Source organism: Plecotus auritus (genome assembly GCF_963455305.1).
Source record: "Plecotus auritus genome assembly, chromosome: 1".
NCBI classification, from domain to species: domain Eukaryota; kingdom Metazoa; phylum Chordata; class Mammalia; order Chiroptera; family Vespertilionidae; genus Plecotus; species Plecotus auritus.
Genome location: NC_137770.1, coordinates 62500510 through 62519953, shown reverse-complemented (window position 1 = coordinate 62519953; position 19444 = coordinate 62500510). Strand labels below are relative to the sequence as shown.

The following is a 19444-nucleotide window of genomic DNA, read 5'->3' as shown; positions in this document are numbered from 1 at the left end:
ATATGTAAAAAATGATATTATTATTAACAATGATGCCCCAGAAAAGTCAAGAGTTTATTACGGCACTGTACAATCAAAACAAAATGGCAGCCACAAATGTAAGCCATATGCATAATTTTCAGTTTTCCAGTAGCCACATTAAAAAACAAAAAGAGCCCTGGGTGGTGTTGCTCAATGGTTAGAGTGTTGGCCTTCGCACCGAAGGGTCCCAGGTTCGATTCCTGGTCCCAGTTGGGGCATGTGCAGGAGGCAACCAATGGATGTGTCTCTCTCACATTGATGTTTCTTTCTCTTTCTCGCTCTTTCTCTCCCCTCCCCTTACTCCCTCCCTCACTTCCACTCTCTGAAAAGCAATGGAAGAAATATCCTCAGGTGAAGATTAATAACAACAACAACAAAAAACACAAACAAAAACAACAAAAGAAATAATGAAATTAATTTTAACTTTAATAATATATTTTATTTAAACCAATATATTCAAAATTTCAAAATACAAGTTGGAAATATAATGAGGTATTTTACCTTATTGTTTTCATATACATCTTTGTGCGTTTTACATTTATAGCACGTCTCCATTCAGACCAGCCATTTTTCAAGGCCTCCACAGCTGCGTGTCTGATGGCTACCATTTGGATGACACAGATGTAGACATTGCAGAAAACTGCATTTTCATACAGCACTGTAAAGTACAGAAAGCAGGGCCTTCTCTTTAAAGATGTATTTTTACCCTAATTATTTCTATAATATTTAAGAAATGTAGTCTTTGTTTTACTAATGTTATCATCCCCAGCACATGTAATAGATGCTCAAATATTTGCTGAACTTAAATGAACTTGGGCCTACTGCCCAGGGTTATGTTTGGCTGGGTCTCCCCTGTTTTGTTCAGTATGAGAAAAGTGTTTTCTCAAGTTTAAAGAAATTGGCAAGGTCTGGCTGCTTGCCAGGAGGTCCTGCAGCTTTTCTATAAAGGCGTAATTGCTCTGACATTTTGTTATTCTAATAATGAAAGTAAATCTCAAAGCTTGAAGCATCCATAAGGAAAGGCCTGATGCATTCCCTCTGGTGCTCTAATTAAAATGTGTACATTTAATTCTAATTAAACACCTGGCACTTTGATTTACACGGTATACAATCATGTCCGTCCAAATCTTTGTACTTGCTTTTTAGGTCAAGCAACTGCCTGACTAATACACAGGATTATTCTTCTAGTCCAGTGGTTCTCAACTCAGGGCAGTTTTGCCCTCCAGAGACATTTGGCAGTGTCTGCAGATAATTTTGGTTGTCATTACTGGGGCGGGGGGGGCGGGGGGTGGGAGGAGGTACTGTTGGCATTTAGTGGGTCTCAGAGACTGCTAAGCCTTTTACAGTACATAAGACATCCCCCCACAACAAGGAATTCCCTGCCTCAAATGTCCACAGTGCAGAGCCTGAGAAACCCCCAAGTTGGATTCCTTCTCCATTCTTCCTGTTTCTTCCTCCATAAAAACAATTTAAATAGTTTAGACGTTCCTTGTTCTGTTCCCCAGAATAATCACTGTTGGTTTGTTTTTCATTCTTCTAGTTGTTGTCTTTATAACTTTAATTAAAGTGTCTGTCAATCCTGGCTGAATGTTAGTCACCTGGGGAGCTTTTCAAAAATGCAGCTATCCATCCATGGACACAGACAATAGTGTGATGAAGGCCTATGGTGGGATGGGGGTTGGGTGGAGGGGGGCAAAGCGGTGGGGGGGTGAGATGGGGACATCTGTTGTTCTGTCAACAATTTAAAAATGTAGCTATCAAGGCCACCAGGTTCTGATTTCATTATTCTGGGTTGGGGCCCAAGCATTGGTATATTTTTAAGGCTTCCAGGTCATTCTAATATGCAATCACAGTAGAAAAACACTAGTATACATACATTTTTATTTTTAATTTGCCATCTTAGATAATTTTTTATCTTCCATTAGAAAAGATGAGGGCATTGCTGAACTCACTCTACCTTCCATCCCTCCTTCCTCTTCTATCACTAAATTGTAGTTGTTTTATTATCTTCACACATTAGAGCTTTATACATTTTATATCATACTTTTAAAATATATTTTTATTGATTTCAGAGAGGAAGGGAGAGGGAGATACAAACATCAATGATGAGAGAGAATCATTGATCGGCTGCCTCCTGCACACCCCCACTGGGGATCGAGCCCGCAACCTGGGCATGTGCCCGGACCAGGAGTCGAACTGTGACCTTCTGGTTCATAGATCGATGCTTAACCACTGAGCTATACCAGCGGCTTTATGTCATATTTTATGTTATGTATATGGATTGACTCCAAAATTTAAAACTTATCCTTAGCACGTACAATTCTCAAGTGCCTTGAAATTGAGTGACTCTTTTTTCCATGTAACTTATTTTTTCTTTTTTTTTAAATATATTTTTATTTATTTCAGAGAGGAAGGGAGAGGGAGAGTTAGAAACATCAATGATGAGAGAGAATCATTGATTGGCTGCCTCCTGCACGCCCCCTACTGGGGATCCAGCCTGCAACCCCGGGCATGTGCCCTTGACCAGAATCGAACCTGGGATCCTTTGGTCCACAGGCTGACTCTCTATCCACTGAGCCAAACAGCTAGGGCTAACTTTATTTTTTCTTGCTAGAAACTTTGAGGACTCTCTCCTTGGAGTTCTGAAATTGCACTTGTATATGCCTTTTATTCATTCCTCTGAGCCTTAGTAGGTCCTTTCAGATAAAGACTTGTAGCTGCCCTAGCCAGTTTGGGTCCCGGGTTCGATTCCAGTCGAGGGCACATACCTTGGTTGCAGGCTCCTCCCCAGCCTGGGCCCTGGTGGGAGCTCGTGCAGGAAGCAACCAGTCGATGTGTTTCTCTAACATCGATGTTTCTCTCTGTCTTTTCCTCTCTCTTACACTCTCCCTAAAAAAAAATCAATGGAAATCAATATCCTCAGTGAGAATTAACAACAACAAAAAAAGACGTAGCTTTCTTCAACTCTGGGAAATTTTTTCCTATTATTTTGTAGTTTTTTGCTTTCTCTTCTTTTTTGTTATTGTCCTTCTGAAACTCCTGTTGGATAAATATTGATCTTCTCTTAACATTTCTTAACATTAATATCTGCTAACACTTCTCTCTTTTATGTTGGTTTTTGTCACATATCTGGCAATCACTGGTTGCCCGTTCATATTTCTGAATAGAGAGCAAGTTTGACTTGGGTAAGCCAGGATCATTTCCTCTGATTCACCACATGACAGCTGCATATTTTGTTAATTAATTTTGATTCTGCCCTCCTCAAATATAAGCTCACTAGAGTAGGAATTTTTGTTTTCTCTACTGCTGGAACATAGTAGCCTTTTTTTGAATGAATGAATGAATGAATGAATGAATGAATGAATGAATGCTTTTGTAAGCAGGCAGGTGAATTGACTGGCAACCTTCTCTGTAGTGAGTGAATGAGGAGCCAGCAGGCAGCCAGGGGCCCCCCACCAGTGCTGCCCTTAGGAGGGCTTCATCTGCAAGAGTAGATTTCTGTATATTTCATTCCTGGGCAATAGTTGCCTCTTCCTTCCTTTCATCCATATCATATCTGGTGATGGTCTGGAGGTGCCTCAGTTTCTGCACTGCTTCTCTCTCAGGTCCTAGCACCCTTGCTAGAGGCTCTTCCCAGGAGACTTTTCACTGATAGTTCACTGATAGTTGTGCTGGCAGGTACTCCTTTTCTGGGAAACCACAGGGAGGGGTGGTGTGTTCTCCATATGCTCTAGTTGTCCCATCTGTTCCTAAGGTACTTTTTTTATTTTAAGAAAGAGAGAGAGAGAGAAACACCAATCGGTTGCCTCTCACGTGTGCCCAAACTGGGAACAAACCAAAACCTAGGAATGTGCCCTGACTGGGAATTGAACCCCGGAACTTTCAATGTACAGGACAATGCTCCAACCCAGTGAGCCACACGGTCCAGGGCCTAAAGCAGTTCTTTAATGAAATGCCCCGCACGGACTTACCTCTGGCATCTTAGGCAGTTGTGTGCTAATTTCTCCGTCAGTCTTTCTGTTTTCTGTATTTTAGCAATTCTTCAAGATAATGGCCCTCTTTTTTTTTTTTTTTTTTTTTTATTTCATGCTCTGTGAGGGTTCTAGTCGCTTAAAAGTTATATCTTTTCCTCATGAAGGGAAAACTTGGGGAGCAAGGGGAGCAAGCAGGTGCATGTATGCAGGCTGCAGGCTTGAACTGGGCATCTCTAGTGGGTTTGCTGCTCTGAGTGATGACTTTGTTCCAAGAGTTATCTGAGGAGTTCTGGTTTCTGGATGACCTGAAATGATATGACCAAATCAGTAGTGTCTAATGCTAGTCAGTAGTAAAGGTTTTCTTTTAATCCATTCATATAAGAAGGGGAAAATTAAATAATTCTGAAATTAAATCCTTTGTATGTATTTCCTTATGTTAAACTGCCTTTTCTCAAAAATAACATTGATGGTGATAACAGATGGCAGTGGGGTGTTTTGTTTTTGTTTCTTTTTTTTAAAATATATTTTATTGATTTTTTACAGAGAGGAAGGGAGAGAGGGAGAGAGAGTTAGAAACATCGATGAGAGAGAAACATCCATCAGCTGCCTCCTGCACACTCCCTACTGGGTATGTGCCCGCAACCAAGGTACATGCCCTTGACCAGAATCGAACCCAGGACCCTTGAGTTCGCAGGCTGACGCTCTATCCACTGAGCCAAACCAGTCAGGGCTTGTTTTTGTTTCTTTATGTCTTTACTCAACAAAGCAAAGTTGTAATCCTATGTCAGTATCTTTTTTTTTTTTTTAGTTTTGCAGATATATAAAATTCATAAGTGTGGGCTGCTGGACTGAACAATTTTTTGAGTTTTATTTTATTTATTTTTTTTAATTTTAATAAATCTTTATTAAGATTATTACAATTGTTTCTCCTTTTTCCCCCCATAGCTCCCCTCCACCCGGTTCCCACCCCACCTTCTGCCCTTACCTCCCCCCCACTGTCCTCATCCATAGGTGTATGATTTTTGTCCAGTCTCTTCCTGCACCCCCCATACCCATTTCCCCCTGAGAATTATCAGTACACTCCCTTTCTATGCCCCTGATTCTATTATATTCACCAGATTATTCTGTTCCTCAGGTTTTTAATTCACTTGATTTTTAGGTTCACTTGTTGATAGACATGTATTTGTTGTTCATAATTTTTCTCTTTACTTTTTTCTTCTTCCTCTTCTTTAAGAATACCTTTCAGCATTTCATATAATACTGGTTTGGTGGTGGTGAACTCCTTCAGCTTTTTCTTATCTGTGAAGCTCTTTATCTGCCCTTCAATTCTGAATGATAGCTTTGCTGGGTAGAGTAATCTTGGTTGTAGGTTCTTGCTATTCATCACATTGAAAATTTCTTGCCACTCCCGTCTGGCCTGCATAATTTCTGTTGAGAAATCAGCTGACAGTCGTATGGGTGCTCCCTTGTAGGTAACTAACTGTTTTTCTCTTGCTGCTTTTAATATTCTCTCTTTGTCTTTTGCTCTTGGCATTTTAATTATGATGTGTCTTGGTGTGGTCCTCTTTGGATTCCTTTTGTTTGGGGTTCTGTGGGCTTCCTGGACTTGTAAGTCTATTTCTTTCACCAGGTGGGGGAAGTTTTCGGTCATTATTTCTTCAAATAGGTTTTCAGTATCTTGCTCTCTCTCTTCTTCTGGCACCCCCATAATTCTGATGTTGGTACGCTTGAAGTTGTCCCAGAGTCTTCTTACACTATCTTCAACTTTTTGGATGTTTTTTTTTGCTTTTTGCTTTTTTGGTTGAGTGTTTTTTGCTTCTTTGTATTTCAGTTCTTTGACTTGATTTTTGTGTTCCTCTAGTCTGTTTTTGGGTCTCTGTATAATATATTTTATTTCAGTCAGTGTATGTTTAATTTCTAGTTGGTCCTTTTTCATATCTTCGAGGGTCTCGTTATATTTATCAGCCTTTTCAGGATATTCTTGAAAAGCCTTATAACCGTGGTTTTGAATTCTATATCCAGTCGTTTGTTTTCCTCCATTTCTTTCGTTTGTGATCTGATTCTTTGACCCCGCATTTTCACTGCTTCCCTGAGTTGGTAAGGTAGATTTGTGTGCTAGGTTTCCAATATGGCCCAGTGGGTCTACCTCCCCAGTTAACCTGAGGTGGACACTCTTGGTGCACCCCTTTGTGGACTGTGTGTACAGCCTTGTTGTAATTAAGTCTTGATTGTTGTTGGTATCACTGGGAAGAATTGACCTCCAGGCCAGTTGGCTGTAAGGATCAGCTGTGTCTATGCTGGGAGAAGTTCGGTGCTGGAGACAGCCTTATAGGATTAGACTTGCCAAATTGCAATAGCCTCTGTGCTCAGCTTGGATGGGGTGGAGTCTCAGTCTTGGCTTCTCGTCAGCCTTGCCCTTGCGCGCACATGCGCGCCTTCAGACCTCTGCCTTCCCCGGCTCCCGAGTCTTCGCCCGAGAGTCCAGACTCCCCCCACAAGAGCGTGGGTCCCCAGGGGCTCGCCTGGAACTGGGGTTCACTGCAGTCAGAACTGGGGCTCAGTGCAGTCAGGAGCCTCTGACTCCCTTCCACTAGGGAAAGCCTGTGGCAACCTCCGCAGCCTTTGTGCGCACTGGCACGCGCGCGCCTTCAGACTTCTGCCTTCCCCAGCTCCTGAGTCTCTGCCCGAGAGTCCAGACTCCCCCCACAAGAGCATGGGTCCCCAGGGGCTCGCCTGGAACTGGGGTTCAGTGCAGTCAGAACTGGGGTTCAGTGCGGTCGGGGGCTTCCTTCCCCCTTCCACCAGAGAAAGTCAGCCAGGCTCTCAGCCGCCCTTCCTCTCTGCGCGCACAAAGACCCTTTGCCGTACCTCCAATTCTCTGTGAGCTTTTCTCTTTCCTTCTAGTTGTAGAATTTTCACTCAGCCAGCTTTCCTGTGGTTCTGGATGGTGTCCGTTCTGTCTTTTAGTTGTAGTTTTGAAATTGTTGTGCGAGGCAGCAGTTTAGGTGCTTACCTATGCCACCATCTTGGTTTCTCCAATTTTTTGAGTTTTAAATTATCTTTTTGCTTTGAGGTGAAAGTATGATTTAACTAAGTTTTTAAGTACTGTAAAAAAGACTCATTTAATTTGGGGGTGGGGAGTTCAGGAAATAAATCTTTAGAAACCCTAATGGTTATTTCCTTTTTGAATAATAAGGCTTTTGCAGATATGCTGAAAGTGAACAAGACCTTGAAAAGTCTAAACATAGAATCCAATTTTATAACTGGAGCTGGAATCCTGGCCCTGGTAGAGGCACTAAGAGAAAATGACACCTTGACAGAAATCAAGATCGACAACCAGGTAAGCTGACCCACAGGCTGCATGTGAAAGGTACGCCACAATGGAGTGAGTTAAAAGACAAAATTCTGTTGCTCGATTTTATGTTCTGGCTTTCCTATACATTATAAAAGCTGCAGGCCTGTGAGGGAGGAGGGGAGAGCATGTTCCTAATTAAGCATTGCACAGTGGGGCAACCTGAGCTATAAAGAACCAGCTAGCCCCCAGCCCTGGGCTGGTCAGGCCTAGAGGAGAAAGAGCAGGTGAGGGCAGAGGTATGACAGCTGCTTTGTTCAGCCGTCATCACTGTGGCCTCTCAGCAGGAATCTCAACCCATGCCTGCCCCAGCCTTGCTGTTGCCTGTCAATGGGACTATGGCTACAGTGTGGCCACTCCCAGAGCCAGACTTCCTGTCCCTGGATGGAGGTTCCCAGAGCTGAAAGAGTAGAGCCGGCTCCTGCAGTCTGGTGCTGGCCACAGAGCCCATTTAAAGAACTTTGGGTTCTATGTCCGGCCGGCATGGCTCAGTGGTTGAGCATCGATCTATGAACCAGGGCAGGTCACAGTTTGATTCCTGGTCAGGACACATGCCCAGGTTGCAGACTCGATCCCCAGTGTGGGGTGTGCAAGAGGCAGCCAATCAATGATTCTCTCTCATCACTGATGTTTCTATCTCTCTCTCTCTCTCCCTTCCTCTCTGAAATCAATAAAAATATTTTTAAATAAATAAATAAAGGACTTTGTGTTCTAGAAGATGGCCTGGCTTAGAGTAGCATCGGACTCACCCACAGTGCGGTCATAATCTCAGCTCTGTCACAGAGTTTCTCAGGTTCCCATTACCAGCCAAAGCAAGTTGTTTTTCCCTGAAGCCACCACTTCCTGTCCCCTGAAGACCTCTCTTTCCCCATCAGCCTGCCTGCCCTGCCTCCAGACTTGCTCTGCTGCTTCAGCTGGCTCCAGCTCACAGGGAGCAAGTCTCAGTTCTTGGCGTGTAACCCTGCTCCTTTGCCACAGGGAAGTGTCTACAGTGGGATTCAGTGAATCTGAGGGGTCTAGACACTGTACAGTAGGAAGAAAGGGCCCCGGAATGGAACTGAAAGAGGAGAGAGCAAGGAGGCTTGTACTACGAGCATTCTCTTGTGGGGTGTGGGGAGAGACATTGAGGGAAGTGCCTGTTGAGAGTACCCCCTGCATATCTGGGAAATTTCCTGGTCTAGACCCTCTAAGATCTGATAAAGCCCCAGGATCCTACCCAGGACTTTTTTTTTTCTTCTTCAATATATTTTTATTGATTTCAGAGAGGAAAGGAGAAGGAGAGAGAGATAGAAACATCAATGATGAGAGAGAATCATTGATCAGCTGCCTCCTGCATGCCCTACACTGGGGATTCGGCCTGCAACCCGGGCATGTGCCCTGACCGGGAATGGAATCGTGACCTCCTGGTTCATAGGCCGATGCTCAACCACTGAGCCGTGCCGGCTGGGCCTACTCAAGACTTTTGCCTAAGCCTGGAGGCAGGTTCCATGGACAGCTCTACTCTGTTTTTTGCTGACCAGATCAATAGGACTGTTCAGCCCTGTACTCCTCCCGAGGCTCGTTATTAGGGGAGTGGGAACCCCACCAGGAAACAGGCAGACTTCCTCACCATCCCCAGAAGGGATGCATCACCAAAACAGCTTTCCAAATGCACAGGTGTGGAGGGACGCCCAGGGGAAGACCAGACACATTCAGGGGAAGCTGATGCTGTGTATGTTGGTGTGTGTCCAGCTGCTAGTAAATTAAAGGTCATCAGGAAGCAGGAGAGCAGGAACACAAGTGAGAAAAATGCCAAAGGAAAAGAAGTGATAGCTCAGGGATATTTATCAACTAGAGTAGTACCAGGAAGAAGTTGAGCTCTCTTAGTAAATATTCCCAGGAGATCTAAGACAGAAGTGGACACTTTATCCCAAAGTATATTTAACTTCTTGTGTTGGCTTAGGCCATAGTGAAACCCAGTATCTGAAATAAGGTTCTAGATACTCTGTTCCTAGTTCCTTGTAAAATACCATCTAATTAGGGTTGCCAGATAAAATACAGTTAACTTGAATTTCAGATAGCAACAATTAATTTTTAGTATAACTATATCCCAAATATATCATGGAACATACTTATACTAAATCATTTATTTGTTATTTATTGAAATTCAAATTTAACTGGGTGTTGTGTATTTTTATTTGCTAAACCTGACAACCTTATATGTAGTGAGTGAGCTGAAATCCTGAAAATTTAGAATAGAGCAGTTTTTTCTAATGCATGTGAAGAAGACCCTAAAATACAGTCTCTCTTAAATCTCCTCTAGATTCAGTAGGGAGCATGCAGGAGGCAGCCAATTGATGTCTCTCACTCTCCCTTCCTCTCTCTCTCTCTGAAATCAATAAAAAAATTTTTAAAAAATAATAAGCCCTGGCTGGTGTGGCTCAGAAGTTAGAATGTCAGCCCAAATACCGAAAGTTCTCGGGTTTGATTCCCGGTCAAGGGCAGGTACCTGGGTTGCAGGTTCGATCCCCGCCCCAGTCAGGGCATGTGCAGGAGGCAACTAATCGATAGGTCTCTCTCACATGAATGTTTCTCTTTTGCTCTCTGTCTTTCTCTCTCTTTCCTCCATTCCTCTCTCTCCCCCTTTCTCTCTTTTCCTCACTCTCCCTTTCACTCTCTGTAAAAATTAATGGGAAAAAATATCCTCAGATGAAGATTAACAAAAATGAAACAAACAAATAAATAAATAAATCCCATCTAAAGTATCATCCTCACCACCCCTCCTCAGTCATCTAGGCATGGATTTGTGTAATTTTTCAACTTTAGTCCCCCAGTATACCTCTGAAATGACTTCTCTTTATTCGTGACAAGAAGAGGATTAAGTTCTAGAACAACTGGAAAAATGTTTTGCTTTATTTTAAGAATGAGGAAATTCATAAACAAACCTTGATTTCCAGCCACAGTTTTGTTCACTGACTCACAGACTGATAGAAGTAAATCTCCGTTTCCTCCTCTGTCTAAGGAAGGGTTTGAAATAAACTAATCTCTAAGACAGTTTCCTCAGGCAGGGCCAGCAGCTGAGAACCAATTAATATCATTGCAGCAGGAAACTGCACCAGAATGGAGGCCTGCTGAGAACCCCGCACCGTGTGGGTTCCAGCTAAATACGTAATGACTTAATCAGGTGCCCTGTGAGAACAATCGGTAATGCATAATCATGAATAAATAAATTGGAGTAGTGAAAAGAGGTTACTTAAAGAAAAACAGACAGTGCCCTGGCCAGTGTGGCTCAGTTGGTTGAGCATCATCCCCTGCACCAAAAGGTCACTGGTTTGATTCCTGGTAAGGGCACATGCCCAGGTTGCAGGCTCAATCCCCAGTGTACATGCAGGAGACAACCAATTGATGTTTCTCTCTCTCTCCCTCTCTTTTCCTCTCTCTCTCTCAGAATCAATTTTTAAAAAGACATTAATAAAAATAAAGAAAAACAAAAGGTGATCTGAAGAAATGTATGCTTAAACTTTTGTTTCTTTTTTTCTTTGTATTTAGTGACTTAATAAAAAGAAACATACTATCCAAATTATAAGAAATTCTGGTGCTCATTTAGTGTCCTGGGTTTATACAACACAGAAGACCTCAAAAAACAAAAAAACAACTCAGGCTGAGAAAGAAAGATGCCCTATATTATATTTCTTTCTCCCCCTCTTTTACATGCCCCCCAACATCATTTTCAGCTCCTACATCCTTTATATCAACACGCCATCCTCCAAGTTATCCACGTGCTGGACTCCAAATGCTTGAGATTTGTAAGGAGAAGTAAAGGGACTTTTATATTACCCCTCTCAGTCAGCCACGTCCACCATGAGCTCCTGCTGCCCTTGGATAGCACCACTTTGACCCATTCCAGGGGCAGAAGGCCTAACTGTGGCAGCCCCGAACTGAGGTGGATCTCAGTCCTTAATACAGTCCCATTGTTCGAAAGTGTGTCATGAGATCAAGTTGCTCATGATACTGAGGTCAGTATCTCTTTATTGCTGCTCCTCCCTCCCATAGATCCGCATTGCTTAGAATGCTGACTCCGCCCTGTGACTCCCAAAACTGTTGTCTTACTGGAAGTACCACATTTTGTTAATATCTTGGCAGGAGACTCATTTGACAGGTTGTTAGATGAAAAGAAAGATAAAGAGCAAAGGACACAAAAACTTTGTCCATAAACTTTTTGTTTGTTGGTTTGTTTTATTTTGTTTTGTTTTTTCTCCATAAACTTTTATCCTTCATCTACCCCATACTTAAAATTTCCAAATTTAAAAGGTATTAAAGCAATCCAATTGCATAATACTGGCACAGAAATAGAGTGGCAGGGTAATAGAGTCCAGAAACACTCAAGTATACCTAAGAATTTTGCAACAAAGAGGTATTTCAAATCATGGAAGAAAAATGAAGTAAAAGATGGTGGGAAAATTTGCTACTAGAATCCATTTTGGAACAAAATAAAGTTGTTCTATTTTAATTCCTTTTTAAACATACTTTTATTGATTTCAGAGAGGAAGGAAGAGAGACAGATAGATAGAAACATCAATGATGAGACAGAATCATTGATTGGCTGCCTCCTGCACGCCTCCTACTAGGGATCAAGCCTGCAACCCAGGCATGTGCCTTTGACCGGAATCGAACCCAGGACCCTTCAGTCTGTAGGCTAACACTATACACTGAGCCAAATTGGCTAAGGTGTATTTTAATTCTTATATTAAAATTCATTTCAGATGAAATAAGATTTAAATATTACAATATGCAAAATCATAAAACAAGTGGAAAATATCAGGAGTGGAGACTTTCTAAACATGACATAAAATCTAGATTGATAAATTTGACCATATGAACGGGAAAAAAATGTCTTTAAGTAATCAAAAAAAGAAAGAAACTGCCAAAACCGGTTTGGCTCAGTGGATAGAGCGTCAGCCTGCGGACTGAAGGGTCCCAGGTTCGATTCCGGTCAAGGGCATGTACCTTGGTTGCGGGCACATCCCCAGTAGGAGGTGTGCAGGAGGCAGCTGATCGATGTTTCTCTCTCATCGATGTTTCTAACTCTCTATCCCTCTCCCTTCCTCTCTGTAAAATATCAATAAAATATATTTAAAAAAAAAAAAGAAAGAAACTGAACAAAGTATTTTCAGCAAATTTGACAAAGAGCTAATTTCCTAATATATAAGAAATTTACAAGCCTTTAAAAAAAAAAAAAAGCCCAGGAAAAATGGGCAAATTACAGAGATTGTTAGTTAAAAAAAAAAAAAAAAAAGACATACAAATGTATGAGAAAATTAATTGTTCTTATTCATAATTTGAGAAAAGCAAATTAAAGAAATTAAATATATATAAGTAAAATATAAGTTTCACTTATTGGATTGACAGGGATGAAAAGATTGGTAACATCCCATGTTGGTTAGGGTAAGGAAAACAGTAACTCAAACACAGTTAGCAAGTGTAAAAATTGCCATAGCCTTTGAGGATAAGTCAGTAATATGTCAAAAATTAAAACATGCTTACACCTGGATCCTGCTGAAATTTGCCTCCCAGGCACACTTGCAGAAATGCCCCAGGATATACTGTGTGTGCACGGGAAGGTCCCTGCAGCAAGGTTTGCAATAGTAGAAATGGAAAGCGATATAACGAACAGTCATTAGGACCTAGCTGCAGACATTATGATGCATTACTACAGTGGAATGCTGGGCAGCTGTCCAATGAGATAAACATGTATTTACCTACATGAAAAGGTGTTATTAATCTTAAAAGAAAAACATCTTTCAGAACAATTTGCTACTAGAATCCATTTCTGTGAAAAAAAAAAATAGGTGTACATAAGATTACATAGACATGTGAATGCATAGAAAATGTTTAAGACTACATACTATATACCAAACTGGCTTTCTCTGTGGGCAATGGGAATATTAGGGGAAGGGAGCTTTTATATTTTACTAGAGGCCTGGTGCACAAAATTCGTGCACTGGGGAGGGTCCCAATCTGGGACCCCTTGGGGGATGTCCAGCTGCTGGTTTAGGCCCGAACCCACATGGCCTAAACTGGCAGCCGGACATCCCTCTCATAATCCGGGACTGCTGGCTCCTAACAGCTCGCCTGCCTGCCTGCCTGCCTGCCTGCCTGATTTCCCCTAACCACTTCTGCCTGCCAGCCTCATTGCCCCCTAACTGCTCCCTTGCTGACCTGATTGACACCTAACTGCTCCCCTGCCGGCCCAAGCACCCCTAACTGCCCTCCCCTGCAGGCCTGGTCACCCCCAATTGTCCTCCCCTGCAGGCCTGGTCCCCCCCAACTGCCCTCCCCTGCAGGCCTGGTCACTCCCAACTGCCCTCCCCTGTCGGCCATCTTGTGATAATGTGGGGGCAGCCAATTTGAGACAACATGGAGGCAGCCATCTTGTGATGACGTGGGGGTGGCCATCTTGTGATGCAAGGGCCTGAGGATCAATTTGCATATTACCGCTTTATTATATAGGATACACTTTATTGTTTGCTTTTTCTAAACAAGCCTGTCCTTTTTACTTAAAAATATTTAGTGAATATATTATGAAAAAATATACTGTGTCCCTTAAATTTAATTTTAAATTCTTATTTTTACATGCTGCCATTTTTAAAAATCTACTTTTAATGTTTTTATTACTCTATGTCTCACCTTAAAAGACAAGCAAAATATCTCTTTTTACAAACATAAAGAAACGTGATTACTTTTCTGTAGTCCAGTAACCGCTTCAAGTGTGTGATAACTCACTTGACTGTGGTGAAGCCTCTTGGGGATCTCCTAGTGAGACTCTGCTGAGAGAGAACAGCTCATTAATTGATTATCTTTAATTATTTTTGGATATGGATCCCAGAATAGAAATTCAGTAATTGGATTGATTGCTATAAGACAATTTTCCTATTTAAAAACACCCTTTGTTTAAACCAGTGGTCAGCAAACTCATTAGTCAACAGAGCCAAATATCAACAGTACAACGATTGAAATTTCTTTTGAGAGCCAAATTTTTTAAACTTAAACTTCTTCTAACGCCACTTCTTCAAAATAGACTCGCCCAGGCCGTGGTATTTTGTGGAAGAGCCACACTCAAGGAGCCAAAGAGCTGCATGTGGCTCGCGAGCCGCAGTTTGCCAACCACTGGTTTAAACCATAAACACGGGTAAATTGGAAACACCAAATACTGGTTTTGCTTTCACTTTACATCTGGAATCATCTTTTCCTTCATAAATAATTGGCTTAGTCCTCTCAGCTGATTTGGCTATCTGTCTGTCGGGTTTTGCCTCTAGACAAGGAGCAAATGACTGCGTGGAAGAAAACATCTCAAGTGACTTTTTCCCATTCATTTGGAGGCTTTTGGCTCTTTGTTTTGTTTGTTTGTTGTCCAACAAGTAGCCACGTATCTTTTCCACACGAGTAACTGTTTTCTCATTCTTCTTGGTCATCCTATGTATGTACCTGCACCTGCAACCAGAGACAGCAATTGGGAACAGCCGTAGAGATGGAAATTGCCCAGATGCTCGAGGAGAATTCAAGGATCCTCAAATTTGGATATCAGTTTACCAAGCAAGGGCCACGAACAAGGGTGGCAGCTGCCATCACAAAGAATAATGACCTGGGTAATGCGGGCATACTGTGGTGCTGTTAGCAACTAGAAAAACATGATGATCATTCATTTCTCCACTTCAGCTCTAACATGTCACCGTCCCACTGGCCATTAGTGCTAGCCTTTCATCAAAGGCAAACTATTACATGGTCATGGGAATCTTCATCATCTCACAGTTTAAGCTTTATTGTAGCATTCTCTCAAGAACTGTTTGTTCTTTTTTCCAGACAACCTGTGATTTTTGCTTGGTTTCCTTGATGTATTTGCTTCTTCTTTCCTTACTTATTGCATGTAATCACCCTCTGCTGTTATCTACACCAGAAGATGGATGGACACAATGGCATGGACATTCCCAATTTACTTCGTCTGTGCCTGACTGTGCTTCTGTAGTTGGGTTTAATTGTGGTTATGCCTGGTACTTTGGTAATTTACATGTGAACTGAACTAATGGAACTATGCTATGAAGGGAAACTCAGAGGTAGCTTTTTCAGTTAGCCTCTCGTTAATATTTCCTGCTGCCCACTCTTTGCTGAGGATCTGTGGCATTTCTTCTGTTCACATGAGGTGGGGCATGGCCTAGTCAACCACAGCACAGAAGAATGGGACAGGTTGGGAAGGCTTGGTCTGGGGACATCCCCGCCATTTGAAGCAGCATAGCAAAAGGGCATCCAGGTGTAGATAGTCCACTTGGCAAGCAGTTAGCCAATAGCAGGCCTCAGTCCCCAGTTTGAGGTTCAGGGTCAGAATACCAGACCGTGGACAGGGGAACTGGGCACAGTGTTCTACGACGTATGGTGCTGGCCACAGGGAGGATTCAGGTAGTAAACAAGATAGAAGCTGCAGGGTTAGAACCAGAAGGGAGCAAGTAAAATTAGTGTCCAGTTCTCTGCCTGCACATACTGAGCCAAGACCCTGAGGTCCAGCCAAAGAGCAATGTGTGGCATCTGGAGGCTGGCCGGGCAGATGGCAGTGCTTGCCTTTGGGCTGCAGAAGGTGAGGCTAAGGAGGCATCCCAGCAAACAGGGCTTTGGGGAAGGGTGGAGGCAACAGTCGGAAGATGTTTAGGAAAAGCAGAGGGGGTCCACAGCTGAACAACATGGAGACCAAAGAAGAACAGGCACAACGAGAAGTTTGAAGTAAATGGAGGGGCCATCCTGAGCCCAGGAGCTGTAACTGTGGGCTTGACTTTTGCATTTTCGCAGCCTAGGTAGTAGGCTGGGCTATTTAAAGTGGAGAGTTGGGGCAGGGCCACAGGGCACCATTTTTGCCAAATCCAAGAAGATGAGAGTAGCCCTCCTGCTACCCACTAGAGGAGCCTGCAGGCGGGAGGTGAAAGGGGGAAGAAGACGGTGGCAGAAACTGGGAATGGGCAGCCAGGCAACTCCTTGGATACTAAGAACCAGTTTAAGGGAACTTTAATCTCTTGAGTTTGGTTGCCATCTGAATCACACCTTCCTTGGAGGTTGATATTTAGGAGATTTGATTTAAAACAGGTTTAGAAACTTGGAACTTTCGATTGCAGATCCTCCTGGTCTGCAAGCCATAATCAGAATTAACGGGTTGTGAATGTGTCATCCTGGGGCATTAAAGCTAATAGGTGATTGAGTTGCACAGAAGCTGAGAAGGGCTGTGGATAAGTGACCAAGAAAATATTTGGAAGTTCACTACATTGTGGATCTATTCTACTCCGTAGAACTGGGAAGTCCTAACATTCAAATTCTCAACTATCAGACATAGCTTTATGTAAATGTAAACCCATCACGACACTGGGTTTATCCTCTCAATCTTAACTAAGAATGAGAGAATAATCCGGTGGGTAATTGAATATTGAAATTTAAGTGTGTGAGATTGCTGTTCTGTGTGTGAGATTGCTGTTCTGTGTGATTAATGTTGTTTATCTGAAGTTTAAGGAGTATCCCTTCACTTTGTCATGTTAACCTTTCTTTCTTTCTTACCTAGTTCGTAAAAAGCGAGTTGAAGGAGACCGAAAGTAAATTTCTACAAGAGGCGAAGTTTCACCACGGCGGCCATTTAAAAAACGAACAAAAGCACTTCTCCTTCCCCACCGGGACTATTTTATCAAAGGTTGTTCATTTCCGTTAACCACAAAACTAATATTTAATTTTTATTCTTTTTTAGCACTACTTATTTATCTGGGATTTTTAAATACATACGGTTGTTTTATTTGCTCGTGGGCACCTCTGACAACTTGCACCAGTGGACACAGGCAGGTCTTAGTGGGTGACAACAATTGAAAAGGACTTAACCACTTTCATATTGGGTTGTCTCGCTTACATGAACTTTTTATAATCACTAAAAGGCATTTAGTATGTAAGTGTGTTTGTAACTGATTTTGATAGAGGCCTACCTCTGTTTACATGCATAGCTTTGAGTTAGGCTAAATACAGCAGAAGTGTTCCGCTGACCATATAAGAAGTTAGTATTGCCAATCTTTCACTGGGTGAGAAATGCAACCCAATTTAGCACAAATTCTTAGTTCCAGAAATATCACTGAATGCACATGCCCCACTGATCAAAAATCAATGGGATCATCTTCATAAAAACAAGACAGCATTATGATACTTTAACATAGCCTTAGTAAATAAGTATAAAATGTTTATTAACCCACAAATAATAGCTGCAAGCCAGACTCAGGGGTAGCAAAATGAATTGGCACACCTACTTTACTAATTATTCAACATAAATTCAATCTTTAACATGACTCTGATGGATAACTTTTTACAAAGCTGTTTTAAAGTTTTCCAGACAGGATGGGATATTTTTAAGTTTTAGTAAGAGGGAGGCTTTTAAAACAGTACACGCCCAAATAAAACAGTAATAATTGTACATTAATCAAGGCTGTCTGATACACATGACCGCATTATTTTGGCAAATTTTAGAAGGATTTACTGCTTTTTCTTTAGTGTAACAAGATTGCAGGATAAAAGGTGAACATTCAAGTTAATTATACCGATTTTTGTCTACATGGCATGATCCATCCAGATACTTGCAAACATCAGGAAAAGTGTGAATTATCACTTATCCAGATGTTTGTCATCTCAAGAACGAAGGCTGTGAAAGTACAGCGGCGATGATTGCATGGTAGTGTGCATTAATCTTGCAGCGGTCAGATGCCGAAATAAAGAAACAAGTGACTACAGCCTTTGGCCCAAGTGCACACATCTCTGATAACTGTCAGTGCCCAAGGCTGTAATTGGTGGCACTCTTAACACTAGCTTTTATGTCTCCCTTCCTTATTCCCTTCTCCCCTTCCTTCCAACTCATTCTCTTTCTTCTTTTCTCTGTAATGCTGAGTCTTGTAAAGGCGGCATTCCTAGTGCTGGTAACTGCTGGAGTTAAAGGGGTTGCTGACTCTGGCAGAAGGTGGGCCCAGCCCAGGATTTGTTTAGTAATTGAGTGTTCCTGCGTTTCTTGATAGCAGTAAAACAAGTTTTAAAAAATGATAAATTAATTCACATATCATTCTAGCTAGCTTGTAGAACACATGGAAACCGTTTCAGATAGATAGCCTTTATAAAATTGGACATTTACCTATATTTTAAGTACTCACATCTGTAGCCCTAAAATTCTTTGAAACATCTCATTTTCTTGAGAATATTTTACATTTTTGAGGGACTAATGAGCAGAACCTGTTGACATTTTTAGAACCCTAAAAATTCTTTAGTTTTCCACTATGTCTCCCTATCTATACCAAAAAAAAAAAAAAAAAAAAAAAGCACAGTAAATAGTATTTAATAGTTTTCAGTCTGATTTTTCCTTTCCCCTTATTTACTTAGATGTGGAATGTTGGAGCCAGCTCATACAGGCTTACTGATGATTAAATTTTCAAGAATTTTGCGAACTGGTTGTTAAACATGGCCATTATTAAAAATTAAATGTCATGCACTTACAATCAAGTAAGTTGTATTAAAAACAAAAAGTAATACTCAAAAGTATATATACTATTTCCTGTGCTCTTAAGACTATTTGCATCTGTTGTGGTCGGTATGGCAGACATGCTATAATGCTGTACTATTTACATCTCTTCTGAACTCAGAAGTTCAGGACCTCTTGCTGGAAGTTTGAAATTGGCCATGGTCATGGGAGTATTTACACCAAGGAAATTAGCAAATTTTACAAATCAGGGCTTCCTCCTATCCCGTGCCCCCAGTTGCTGGTTTATAAACACGCATCAGCAATGTATACAACTCTTTTTGTGTGTGTATGTATACATATGTTTGATTACCATGTTGCCAAAGGGGAGAACATTTCTCTTCTGTTTCTTTCTCCTAGCACTTTAGATTCATTGCAGATATATTTAAGTGCTAAGTCCCTGGCATGACCCTGCAAATAGGACTTTTTCCTTTCTTTTCTCATTCACTCTTATTCTTACCTTCACCCCTAAGGAATCTTGAATTCTACAGTGTTTTCTGCAGCCCCAATGTGCTGTAGATTGGGGTCTAAAGCAGTTTCTGACAAACCCTG

The 19444-nt window shown here is 41.8% G+C and overlaps 1 protein-coding gene across 1 annotated transcript in view; it reads left to right on the top strand.

Annotated features, from left to right (window-relative positions):
• The window catches only part of TMOD2 (tropomodulin 2), a 59113-nt gene extending 40440 nt beyond the window's left edge, over nt 1-18673 (top strand). The window contains exons 8-10 of the mRNA XM_080654560.1: nt 7192-7335; nt 14828-14972; nt 16919-18673. Coding sequence (XP_080510686.1) covers nt 7192-7335; nt 14828-14972; nt 16919-16953 — 324 coding nt within the window. The 3' untranslated portion in view covers nt 16954-18673. The remainder of the gene's footprint in view (nt 1-7191; nt 7336-14827; nt 14973-16918) is intronic.
• The last annotated feature ends 771 nt before the right edge of the window (nt 18674-19444 follow it).